This window comes from Stegastes partitus, unplaced genomic scaffold (assembly GCF_000690725.1).
Source record: "Stegastes partitus isolate 25-593 unplaced genomic scaffold, Stegastes_partitus-1.0.2 Scaffold911, whole genome shotgun sequence".
Taxonomy (NCBI): Eukaryota; Metazoa; Chordata; class Actinopteri; family Pomacentridae; genus Stegastes; species Stegastes partitus.
The window spans coordinates 303,075-315,992 of NW_007578642.1; the positions used below are offsets into that span (position 1 = coordinate 303,075).

Below are 12,918 nucleotides of genomic sequence, written 5' to 3' on the forward strand. Positions count from 1 at the left end.
TGGTTGTCTGTCTCTAAGTGTAGCCCTGTGATAGACTGGTTACCTGTCCAGGTGAACCTGCCTTCACCCTGAGTCAGCTGGGATAGACTCCGCCCCCCACAGTGAGGATGAAGGTGTAGAGATGATGGATGTTCTGGTTTGTTTAACGCTTACATACTTCCACATGTGTCTTCAGCAGAAGATAATTAGAACCAATCAGAACCAGTGACTGTCCAGATGCTCCTGACTGGATCATTTACTGATCGACTGGTTTCATGTCTGTGTTTTATTGTTTATGTTCTCGTCAGTCTCTGACTTGTTTCTGTGTCTCGGTTGTCTGAGAGCAGCTGCACAGTTCTGTGGTTCTGTGAAGACGGGCCTTTATCGGGGAGCAGACATCACCGGTTACCGTGACAACTAAATAACAAACAGTGCAAATAAATGTGTAGAAAACAGCGTAAAGCAGTCGCAGAGCTCTGGACAGAGTGCATCAGAACTAAAGCCCAACACGCTCCGCCCGGTTCAGTCCGGTTTAAGGGTCCATTCATGTGCTGCAGCACGTCTGGTCTGATCCAGAACCAGAGCGTGCTCACCTGTCTGTGTGCGCGTCACATTATCGTCCTACCGGAACCAGAAACACAAACCTGAGTTCTGCATCGGAACCCGAGTTATTTTAACAATATTTACGACTTAAGTTGAAGCAACATGAATGAACGTCGCTTCATTCATGAGATGAGGCTTCATACGACCGACCACTGACGTTAATCATGATTTATTCTGTCAGTGTCCATCAGAACCCGACTTCAGGATCAGAACTCTGTCTGAACTCAGCGAGTCGACGTCACATTTATGGAAGCGGAGATGGAACTGACGGAGAACACGTCTCTATGATCATTAAATCACCACAGAACCAGAGTTCAGGGACGACCTGCAGGTGTTCCGTGGTTCTGTTCTGGTCTGAGGACTGAGTGACCAGCTGAGTCCAGTCAGAGGACGAGCAGATCCAGCCTTCAGATCTAACCACTGGTTCCAGACGTTCTCTTGATTACACTCATCCTTCAAATCAGAACCAGTTCGGCCTTCGTTTCTTTGACCTTCTGTTTCTCTCAGCTTCAGATCCGTATGAAGCATTTCTGCAGCAAAGCTCTGTGTCCACACGCAGGAGAGCTGTGAGTCCACAGGTTTGTCCACGTGGACAAGAAGCTGCCAACAGGAATGTGTCTGTAGTTAAGTGTGCATCTGCTCATCTGTCTTAAAATGTGGACACGTAGTGGGAGCTGTCAGTACCTACAGAGGGATTAGAAGTTGAAAAATCTACGTATTCAAATACAAATGCTGAAAATAAAGACAAAGCACCAGGTAGGAGTCGAGCTGCTTCCCCATTGGCTGTCTTTGTTCACATGACTTTTGCTACACTTCTGCTGTGAGAGCATCTGGATCGTCCGGTGTGGCTGCTGCTCTGTGCCTCAGTAGCCACCAGGCGGCGCTGTGCCACACAGGTGTATGTAAACAAGCAAACTCTTTAATGCTCGTGCTACTTCATGGAGGCTTTGCTCAGCGACCCTTAAACTCAGCAGACGTAACTTGTTGACTTTTACCTGTGATATTATATTAATGAAGGCTCAGCAAGAGCCTCACTGATTATACAAACTACAACAAACATGAACATGAGCTCAGTGTTCGGTCAGGACTCCATCACTGTCTGCACCCGGCCTCACGGCGTCACGTCCACTCAGCTCACCTCCTACCTGGTGCTTTGTCTTTATTTTCAGCATTTGTATTTGAATACTCAGATTTTTCAACTTCTAATCCCTCTGTAGGTACTGACAGCTCTCAGTCTGGACACACAGCTCTCCATACAGATGGACAGTCATGATCCATACAGATGGACAGTCTACTCCACACGGATCTGAAAAGTCTGTTAGACATCAAATGAGAGTGAAAGTTGTAGAAGTACTCACGGACATGTTGCTCGTTTCTCTGCTGAGCTCTATAGNTGAAACCACAACATGATCTCTGAACAGGTTCAACCATCACATCCCTGCTGCTCCAGAACTCTGGACTTTATGTTCAGCCTGATGACTCGGCCCGGTGCTGGTCGGTGTCGGTCCTCACGTGCAGGTACCAGGTGTGCTTTCTGAAGCCAGCCAATGAGAGACAGGACGCAGCTCGACTGTGCTCTGATGTCAACAAGTGATGTAGAATGAACTCAGAAGGACCTCAGAGGGTTTAAGGCCAGAGCAGACGATGGCCGTCTCTGAAGGACAGAACCAGCCGTGATCAGAACCAGCCGTGATCAGAACCATGTGACTTTACCCAGAATCTGCACATTCATGTTAACATTTATCTACACGGATGAATCATTTAATGTTAACCGTCAGTTTCATTCCTGCTCTGATCCTTCAGATCAGCTCCTGCTGGGCTCATGTCTGAGCCGACAGCGCCACCCTGTGGACAGACGCTGTAACAGCAACACATGGTGCCATCAGGCCACCCTCCCCTCTGGTTGAAGACCAGAGTTCAGCTGATTCTGGATCTGATCTATGAGGTGACGCTGGGCTCATTTTGGACTCATTTATACTTTGAACAATGAGTCACGGCCCGGTTCTAATAGAACTCTCATACGTGTTAAAATCAGTTTTTCAGTGAAGATTCTGTTTTGTTTAAACTTTCTCTGGGTTTCAGGTTTTTCCTTTTTAAACAGACACTGACTCCATCAGCACTTCGTCTGGACCAGACAGCAGCTAGAACCGGTTCCTTATAACTCAGCACCAGGCTCTGGTTTAATGCTCAGGAACAGATTGTGTTTCATTTGAACCAATTAAACAGTTTTTCCTGTGGAGTGTTCTCCATCACACGGTCCAGTTCTAACGTTTACGTCTAAACACTCAGAACAAAGAGGATCCAGTGCAGCTGCTTTCCATCAACCTTTTATTAAGAAGCTCAGCACATGACAGTGGCCTAGAAGAAGGTGTTTGGTCTCTTGGTGGTGAAGCGAGGTTTGTGCTGGCGACGCAGGACCCGGTGGGGCAGCGGGAACTTGATCTTGGAGTCCTGAAAGAAGCACAGCGACAGTCAGACACCGGGCCGAACCAGCAGAACAAACACTGAAAGCATCGTCTGTCGCCAGTTTCACGACCGCCAGGTCTGCAGACGGACGCCGTAGACCTGGAAGAGGAACCTGGCTGTTGCTGTGGCGGGTTTTTAAACTGGAGCTGCCGACATGGCGCCAGACCAGAGAGAGACCCGACGGTCCAGGACCGGCCGTGACCAGAACACTCACGTGGAACTGCTTGATGGCGGGTCTGCGACACTTGTTGGCGGCGATCACCTGGACCTTCATGATCTGGATGGAGTGAGCACGAGCACGGTGGCGAGCTCCCATATCCCGATCTGAACACAGAACACAGAGGTTAGCACCAACCCGCTGAATCTAGTCGGTACCGGGTCAGCGCCAGCAGCACGACTGACTGGTGGCTGCAGAACCACAGCTCAGCCGCAGAGGAAACGTTCTCCCTAAAACCATCACATTGATTAAAATCACGTTTCTGTCGAGAAGATTTGGAGCGAGTCTGTAAAAACAGAAGAACTGTGACGGCCAGTGTTTCTACAGAACCGAACGGGAGCAGAGACGGATCACCTGTGGACGCTGGTCCACCTGCACAGAGCAGCTCTTCAACCACTCAGACCTCAGAGGCTGAACTGGACCAAGAGACTGTGGATGAAGCTCGGGAACATTCAGAGACCATCAGAGCTCCTCCTAAACGCTGGGAGACACTCGGNATTATTATTATTACTATTATTATTATCATTATCATTATTATTATTATTCTAGTTACTACTACTACATGCAACAGGAGCCTGTTGCCCCAGATGGTTGTTTTTAGGTTAGTTAAACGTTAACTACTGGGATGAACACAGGCAGACGTCTGGCTCAGCTGGTTCTGATTCCAGGTCACATCAGGTCAGAATCCTATCTAGGTGACGTTCTGATAGATTCTGATGAGGTGCTGGTGGGAGGTTCTGTTGGGTTTAGAGGGTCGGGACTCACTGCAGCGTCTTGATGAACCTGGAGAACAGGTAGGCCACCCGGCTGCGCACCTTGGGGCTGTTGTGTCTCAGTCCTCTCTGGTCCAGAAACGCCATCTGACAGTGAACAGAACACGGTCAGCCCAGTAAGAGTGCTCCAGGAGAACCAGTCACTGATCAGCTGATTGATTAATGGAAAAAACACGACTTCACTTAACGATTGTTTAGTTTTAAAATATTCTGGAAAACTCTAATCTTCCTGATGAGTAACAGAAGAATCTCCAGTGTTCTGTCAGTGACCCGATCAATAGTTCTGATCAGTAGCTGATCACCTTCAGATGTTACGGGTCTTAGTCATAAACACACACAGCAGTGATACGTCAGATCCATGCAGAGGAATGTGAACTCTGAGACGTGGTGAAGGAGGACCAGGTGTCAAGAAACGCTCAGTTACTCACATTAGTACTTGAGTAAAAGTACTCAGTTACTCTGCTCACCAGGACGTTGGGAATGTGCTGCGGCTCCACGATGAAGAACTTATCGTATCGGACGACGGTCTCAAAGAACTCCAGGGACACGGAGGTGTGCTGGTAGCTGCTGACGCCGCAGGACACCAGCTGGAACCAGAAAACCAGAGAGACCATGAAACCAGTGAAACCAGTGAAACCAGTGTGAGTTGATGGGAGGGGGGCTGCAGCTCATGCAGTCATGTGACCTACCGTCCGCATCATGTCCTGCAAAGCGCTGGTCTTGGCCGAGTCCCCGCTGAAGTGGGCTCCGTGGGACGCCGGCAGAGCTTCTCCCAGCATGTAGAGCAGCCGGATGGCCACCTCCACCTCCATGAAGGCAGCCGACTGCCACGCCCTGACAGGAAGTGATGTCATCAGCGTCAGTTAGTCTAACAGCCACGTAAACCATTGATTCCTCGTCTCCGTCACCAAACGTGAGGACGTGTGAATGTTTTCCATCCACGTGTCTTCACCTAACACTGATCATTCAGGAGATCTGTCATCATGTCTCCAGACCTGGACCATGACGATCATCACATGTACTTCATCTAAAGTCCTCTGGTTTTCTGTCTGCAGTGGGTTTCAGAGGCCTGCCAGCTCTGAAACATCTACATGACACTAATTACTGGATTTCAGCTGTCCGATGGTCCTTGAATGCATCGTCTGCTGCGTTGGAAAAAAGACCAAGTCTGAGCCTGAAGCACAGAGTTCATGATCAATACTTCATCAGATTAGTTATGATATCTATTTATTAGTGATAGAATTATTCTACGAGTGCTGAGGTGCTTCTCCAGGAGGACAGGATGGAAACATCATGAACTAAACATTTAATATGACGTTTCCAGGGTTGGTAACACCTCAGCAGCTTGGACACATGCTGAGTCCAGGATTTCACATTTTATAAAATCAACATGGAAAAACGATTCTTTTCTTCTGGTTTCCATCGTTCTAACTGAGTCCTACTGACAGAGGACACCTGAGAGCTGCAGGACTGACTGTTGCCGTGACAGCGAGGCTGGTGGTGGGCGTCTTACTGCATGGTGTTGGTGAAGACCCGGCGGACGGCTTCCAGCAGCAGCTCTGGAGAAACCTGAGCGAGTCGGTCCAGCAGCATCTTCAGCTGCTTCCTGTATTCCACAAACATGGCCTCGTCCTCGCCCTGAAGAACAAAACCACAGCGTTCTCCAAACGTTCTCCAAACCAACAGCCGACGCTCAGCACTGAAACTCACCTCGTTCTCAAAATTGTACTCGTCGTCATACGTCAGTTTCTTCATGACAGCGAGCATGATGGCCTGCACAGAGAACATCGCTTTATTAACCTCTACGTGAACATCTGCTGGACCTGAAGCTTGGCTGGAGGCAGACTCACCTCGATGTTGGCCTTCTGCTGGTCGGTCAGCTGAGGAAGCTGCACACAGACAGTCACATGTGAGAAGACTGGAGCTAACGTTAGCGTCTCCACTGACTAACAGTGAAGCAGGGACGATGACGTCATCACTCACCTGCTTGAGGACGTGCAGGTACTCGTAGCAGAAGCCCACGATGTTGGCTGAGATGTCGTCGTCCTCGTGGACCAGCAGCTGCAGCAGCAGGGGAACTTTGGCCTCCAGCGCCTGCAGCGTCTCCGCCGCCTCCTTCACGCTGCCGGCCTTGGCCAGCTTGGTCCAGCTCAGCACCAGGCTCTGACCCATCCCGTTCACCAGCCGCGAGAACTTGGCCAGGAAGTCCACGTCCTCCTCCTGAGGAGACACAGAGCCGCGTCAGACGGGGCTGGACGGCGAACTCACACCTGTACAGGTAACGAAGGCTCACCTGCTCCACGTTGAAGAAGCCGGCAGACTGCAGCACCTGGCACAGGGACTCCACCAGCTTGGTCTTGTCCACCGGGTCCATGCCCTTGTTGATGATTTCAAACAGGCAGTCGCAGGCCTCCTCACGCAGCTCCTCCACCGACATCTGGCTCAGCAGCAGGTTCACAAAGCTGCACGCACGGCAGACACGCAACACANTAATTGCTGATAATTATTTATCTGAACAAACGGACCAACGAACGAAGCAGGTCGATTAGTAAACACTTTATTGGTTCTAACAAATGTTCAAACAGAAAATTCATCAAAAATAAATCTCAACACGTTTCATCATCAATGAACAAATTCATTCATTTGGCAAGTTTCCATCTGATTGAACAGAAATAAAATCAGGCAGCAGGAACCTGAACACTGGCCCATAAACATCCACTAACTGGGTGGAGTGGAGGTTAGAACATCTGGTGGAGTTTAGTGTGACAACAACCACAAAGACATCGATCAGGCTGATTGGACTTTAAAGGTGAATAACGTGAAACTCTGAACTGTTGCGATTTGATTTTAGTGACTTTACAGAAGAGCACCTGTACGGAGGCCAAACCGTGTCGACACCGAAGGAACTTTAAAAATGAACAGTTCACGATGTGAGGAACAGTTAGCTTCTTTCTTACGTGTTCAGATGGAAATCAGTCTAAGATCTGTGTGTTAATCAAGCTGTGGTTAGCCTAGCTTAGCTTGTTAGCAAGAAACAGCCCCACAGTCATCTTAACATTTACAGTCATTCATCAAGATTCTGCTACTGTGAGTTTTTAGAGGTGCTGTTACGAGTATCTTTAGATTTATTTTAGCTTTGGACAGTGTTAGGCTAGCCGTTTCCCTTTGCTTCCAGATATGCTAAGCTAAGCTAAGCTAACTACTGAACAGACTTGAGATTAATCTGTCTAAACATCTCCCAAATAGACATAATGCAATTTTCCCAAGACACTGAAGTATTCCTTAAAAAACACCTGAAGTCCTTGTAGCCATGTTTTTTTTACCTTTCTGTGGAAGCCACCACATCTGCCACTAAAGACAAAATAAAGTCACTAGAGTCAGTAAAAAAAAAAAAAAGTCAAAAATGTACCTTTTAACTGTTACTTGTGAGATCAGGACTAACTGAACTCTTATTTCACTGGCAGAAACAGGCTTCCATACATACACTTATTTATTTGATATCAAAAATACAATACAAAAGTTTAAAGATCCAGTTGAGTAGTTTCATTTATTTGTTGTGTTTATAGTTTGAATGGTTTTATCTCTGTATGTCCACTACAAGAACATGTCTAGCCTAGCTTAGGACAAAGAAAGAGTAGCTACAAATCATTAGGTGGCTTTTCACATTGGCTTAGGCTCGTTATTTGTAGCTAGCAGTTGTTTCTAACTAGTGTTACACCAGGACATGACTAGCCTAGCTTAGCTCAAAAACTAGAAGCAGTAGCTTGATAGTTAGCACTGGGGCTTTTGCTTACCCAACAATGCAATAAAAAAAAAATCATTAAATGAACCTTCCACCAATGTATGAACAAGTCTGATTTGCAGACACAGCCCTAGGATATGGCTAGCCTAGCTTAGCACAAATACTATAAGCAAAGAGTAACAGCTAGCCTATATCTGTACCTACAGTCAACATATCCAACATTGTGCTAGTTGTTTGTTGCTACTTGATATTGTGGTAGTTACTGTAGCTAACGGTTGCTAAATGTTGAGCACACAGAAGCAGGGAGAAACTGCTAGCCTAGCTTACATCAAAACTGAAATAATCCACCTTCCATCAGCCATGAGATAGTTCAATGTACATGCTTAACAGGTCCAGAAATAAAAAATGTATAAAAGGGTCATTGTGGTTTTAGCAGCAGTTAGCATTAGCTTGTTAGCTAAGAACATGTAAATCACTCAGACTGAGCTGTTAGAAGGTGGATGTTACCATGTTGGGGGCACTAATCTACTTCAGTTACAAACAGCTAACATGATGCTAGATATGCTAACTACTAAATAGCTATAAAAAGCTACAAAGGCCAAACAAAAAGCTAATACGAAGGTCTTATTATGCTGGATGTTTGAGGCTACTTGGGTTAGCAGTTTCCCTCCACTTCTGGTCTTCGTGCTAAGCTAGGCTAAACATTTCTGTAGCTGACAGAGACAAAACCATCATCAATGCTTTCGTCTGACTCTGGGTGAAGCCTGAAGAACACTTCCTGATTCAGACTAGCTTCATGCTAAGTCTGATTAGCAGGACGTTTGGGTTTGTTGCCTCAGAAGATTGAATTTGTTTCCACAGAAGAACCTTTAATTCCGACACTGAAAAGCTGTTTGGGCCAAATTCCTCCTGATGTGTTGCAGATTCACTGAGTTGTTAAAGAATCCATCTGGTGCCGTTTAATGCGACTTTCTCGTCAACAAATCCCAAATAAATACTGAACTTCTTCCTGTCTAACATTTACAGAAACCTAAAGCTGTTCCAGTGAATTTCTGATCGTTTGAAACAACAGATTCATGTGTTTGGGAGCTTCACGTGGACTTCAGCAGGAACCAGACGGGCCGAAGCTCTGAGGTTTGGTTTCTCACAGTTTTAACATAAACATGTAGAAAACCTCCAGACTAAACGCTAAGCTAGTTTTATTCATTGTGGGACTTTTATCGACAGCAGCACATTCAGGCACTTTCTCTGGAGGCAGCGATTCAAGGAAAACACCGGAGAGAACCAAAGAACCGACTCTCAGGGAACCCAGCCTGTTTGAAGGACCGGCACTGACCCGACAGGTGAGAGGAGGTTTGTCTACAAATGAAACTGATTGTTGCACAAAGTGTTTTCAGCTCCTTCACAGTTTTTCTCTTTTTGCATAATCAACCGCCTGAATTGTCTCTTTGCTATGAAACTCATGGAGCTGCTTCTGTACACGCCGACGTCCACGTTTTACACCAACTCGTCTGTGTTCTCTACGGAAGCCCATAAACGCCAAGAAAAAACGAGTAAATGTTGGAACGATGAAACGTTAATCAGTGAAAACTGACTTTAGGCAAAACAATATTTAGAAATAACTGAATTATGATCAGAAGTAAAACGTTTCACTGCATCTCAGCTGCAAACGTTTAAATTTACTGAGTCAATTCCAAAGTTTTGATAATTCAAATTTAAAGTTTAGATTTTTAAAGTCACAAACATACGGAAGGTTAAAGTTGTGGTTTATCGGCTTCGTCACAATATCGCAAGAAAAAACACAAACTATGATAAATAAAGATACGAGTCATGTTTGTGAAACGGTAACTGAACAGTTTCACTTTTAACTCGAGTTGCAGATCAAACTTATTAAATTTAAAATCAAAATATTCATCCATCCATCTATCATCCCTACACCTTAACCCTCAGTGGGGTTGCGGGGGGCGGAGCCTATTCCAGCTGACTCAAGGGGAAATCAAAATATTATCAATAAAAGTGAAAAATAAAAAATACTGAATGCAATATTAAATACTTACTTTCAAGCTCACATTTCTGAGATTCACAGGATCAAAGCCAATCAGACAGCTTCAGCGATGAGTCCCAATCTTTACTTGCACTGAATTTGTCTCGTTTTTCTGGCAGAGATGAGCTTCCGTACAGGATGAATTAAAAAAGAAAACTAAGCCTAGAACTTTATTTACATTTTAACATCTTATTCTCTTATTTACACTTTGTTCCTCCACTTTAAGTTCATTTCATCTGAAGTCAGAACAGCCCAAAACCTCCCGTGTTAAATCCCAGAACCAGGAGTCCAGTTTGTCCCTCAGAGCAGCTGACCAGGTACCGACCCGGTGAGAGAAACCCACAGGATCTGCTGCTGCGCTCAGACTCGAGCTGCATCGTTTCACTTCAAACCTCAAATCAACCATTCGACACGTTAAAAAGATCGATGCCACCTTTAAATAAAAACACACCATCGGGTCTGACCCGGTCCGTTCTGTGGCAGCAAACTCCTGAAAAGAAAAACTCAAATCTAGCCTCTTTGAAATGTGGTGTTTCTGACGCGGGTCGACCGGAGTGAAGCTGCGGTGGTCCGACTCGACCCGATGGTTACCAAAGACGTCCTGCAGATCTGCCTCCGACTCGTCCGGATCAGAACCTCCTCCGGACAGCTCGGCTCCCGGAGCCTCTGGGCTCACGTGGCCGGTCCGGCTCGGTGATGCGTTTACTCTTTAAGTGCAAAGCAGCTCCTACGCTAAGTTCCTGTTTTATTTTGACAGTGGCGAGGCCACCACTTCCTGCCAGTCCTTCAGTCCCAGTCAGCTTCCAGTTTGACTGCTACAGCTTCGCTCGCTGGAAAAACGCCTGCAGAAGAAGAAGAAGGTCAGCGTGAGACAGTGAGCAGAACCAGAACCAGAGCCAGAACCAGAACCGAGCAGTCGTACCTTAATGTAGTTTTTCAGGACTTTGACGTCGGGCTGCTGCAGAACCTGACACAGTTCCTGATGACAACACAAACACAACCAATAAAGAACGTTAACAGAAACATGATCAGAACCAACAACCTGCTGATCGGGTCAAAGACCCAGAACAGTCGACAGCTCCACGTCCAGATGAGTTAAACGGGTCGGTCAACATTACAGAGACATCCAGAACCAGTTAGAAAAGACGCAGCACAGAACAAACAGACAGAACCACAAGTGAAGGAATGAAAAACAAAACAGAACAAAAAGAAGAAACACAGAAAGTTATTGAAGTTGATCAATAAACTGAAATAAAATCAATAAACAGAAAAAGACCAACGACTCTTTTTTATCATCGTTGATGAAACTAAAGAAATTTAAATTCTACTAATTCTCTTTAAACCCAAACTGCGGACCGAAGCCCGGACCTGTTCACGTTAAAGCTTCCTGATCAGGTGAGCTGAACCCGTCTCACCTGGGAGATCTCTGGAGACACCTGCAGCGAGGGCAGGTAGTCCTGCTGCAGGAACTGGATGAACTCTGGACCCTGGAACACAAACACCTTCAGCATTCACACAGAACCAACAACAGAACCTCAAGCTGCTTCAGGCCATAAAACCTGGTTACCCGTTTGAGATGAATCATCTTCAGCGTGAGGGCGCACTCCGACAGCGTCTGGAAAACATCACAGTCACTCACAGCTCCACCACAACCAAAACTAAACGCTCTCACAACGTTCAGCTGCAGCAGCGACTCACCAGAACCGTCTGAGCGTCCGACAGGTCGAAGGTGGGTTTGAGCGGCGCCAGGAAGCAGGCGGGGACGATGTGTTTGTAGATGAAGTCGGGGAAGCCCACCATCCCGTCTTTACCTCCTGAACAACAACAGAGACGAGTTGGACGCTGCTCAGCTATTCAGTCTCACCTCCAGATGTTCCTCAGGTTCCTCACACTCACCCCACAGCTCCACCAGCTTGGACAGGATGATGAAGCAGGTCTTCTGAGCGATGGGGTCCGGGAAGTCCACGGCTCCCTGAATGATGGTGAAGACGACTCGCTCGATGTTTTCTGCTCCTGGANGTCTGTCAGCGCTGGTGGACTTCCATCTACACCAGTCTGTCAGTGCTGGTGGACTTCCATCTACACCAGTCTGTCAGTGCTGGTGGACTTCCTTCCTTCCTCGTCTGACTTTCTTTATGTTCAGATTCGTCTCCTCAAACCTTTTCTCTCTTTAATCGCTCAGTTCAGACGTAATACAACCATCATCTGTCTTCACGATGTGTGACTGGACATGTAGAAAAATAAACTCTTGATGGTGACCTCTGCTGTGTGTAGGAGGAAATAACAACAACAACAACAACAACAACCACCTCCGCTGTGTGCAGGATGTCTCGGTCCACCACCTCGGCGTCGATGGCCATCAGCGTCCTCAGGTAGACGTCGACTCCGTGAGGGTTCAGGCCGACCAGCGTCAGGATGTCGAAGAAGAACTTTGGCCACAGAGTGAGGTACTCCATGATGAAGGTGAGGGCGAACACCTGGGCCGCCTTGTTCCTGATGAAGGGCTTCTCCGGCTGAGCGTTCATCAGCTGCACAGACACCATCAGTAACAGCAGAGAACCACCAACACAACGTGCACACAGGAAACCTGCAACCCACAACACCAGAACCCACCTGACACTGGAGCCACTTCATCAGGGTCTCTCTGATGAGCTGCTGCTGCACTGCACTCAGTCCAGCATGTCTGCAACAGGAACAGGTGAGAGCAGCTCAGACAGGTGACACCAAGCAGGCAGCACAGCAACCCGAAGGATCGGAGCCTCACCTGAACCGGATCTGATGCTCCAGAACTTGGAAGCAGAAGAACTTGACGTGGTCGTCACTGGAAGACAGAGCAGGTTTCAGGGCTGTGGAGCAGCAGGACATCTGACTGCAGGTGTGCAGGTGTGAACTCACCTGTAAATGCCTTTAGCCAGAGCCTCTGCACACACCTCCCAGGCATCCTGAGACTCCTTCAGCTGCTCAAAGTAAGCCATGGCCTGGACACAGAGCAGTCAGCACCATCAGCTGGACCTCCTGCATGAGGCAGCGCTTCCCTCACAAGGAACCACACCTCATGTGTTCAGGCTCCACAACACAAGAACACACACACTCT

General features: G+C 47.2%; 1 protein-coding gene across 1 annotated transcript in view; it reads right to left on the reverse strand.

Annotated features, from left to right (window-relative positions):
- Positions 1-3,989: 3,989 nt before the first annotated feature.
- The window catches only part of xpot (exportin, tRNA (nuclear export receptor for tRNAs)), a 12,630-nt gene continuing 3,701 nt past the window's right edge, over positions 3,990-12,918 (reverse strand). The window contains exons 3-20 of the mRNA XM_008293782.1: positions 12,720-12,802; positions 12,589-12,645; positions 12,438-12,507; positions 12,040-12,352; positions 11,721-11,837; positions 11,523-11,638; positions 11,392-11,439; positions 11,240-11,311; positions 10,747-10,803; positions 10,644-10,666; positions 6,332-6,500; positions 6,022-6,258; positions 5,889-5,927; positions 5,749-5,811; positions 5,552-5,676; positions 4,728-4,872; positions 4,506-4,625; positions 3,990-4,125 (exon numbers count right to left, since the gene is read on the reverse strand). Coding sequence (XP_008292004.1) covers positions 4,027-4,125; positions 4,506-4,625; positions 4,728-4,872; positions 5,552-5,676; positions 5,749-5,811; positions 5,889-5,927; positions 6,022-6,258; positions 6,332-6,500; positions 10,644-10,666; positions 10,747-10,803; positions 11,240-11,311; positions 11,392-11,439; positions 11,523-11,638; positions 11,721-11,837; positions 12,040-12,352; positions 12,438-12,507; positions 12,589-12,645; positions 12,720-12,802 — 1,953 coding nt within the window. The 3' untranslated portion in view covers positions 3,990-4,026. The remainder of the gene's footprint in view (positions 4,126-4,505; positions 4,626-4,727; positions 4,873-5,551; positions 5,677-5,748; positions 5,812-5,888; positions 5,928-6,021; positions 6,259-6,331; positions 6,501-10,643; positions 10,667-10,746; positions 10,804-11,239; positions 11,312-11,391; positions 11,440-11,522; positions 11,639-11,720; positions 11,838-12,039; positions 12,353-12,437; positions 12,508-12,588; positions 12,646-12,719; positions 12,803-12,918) is intronic.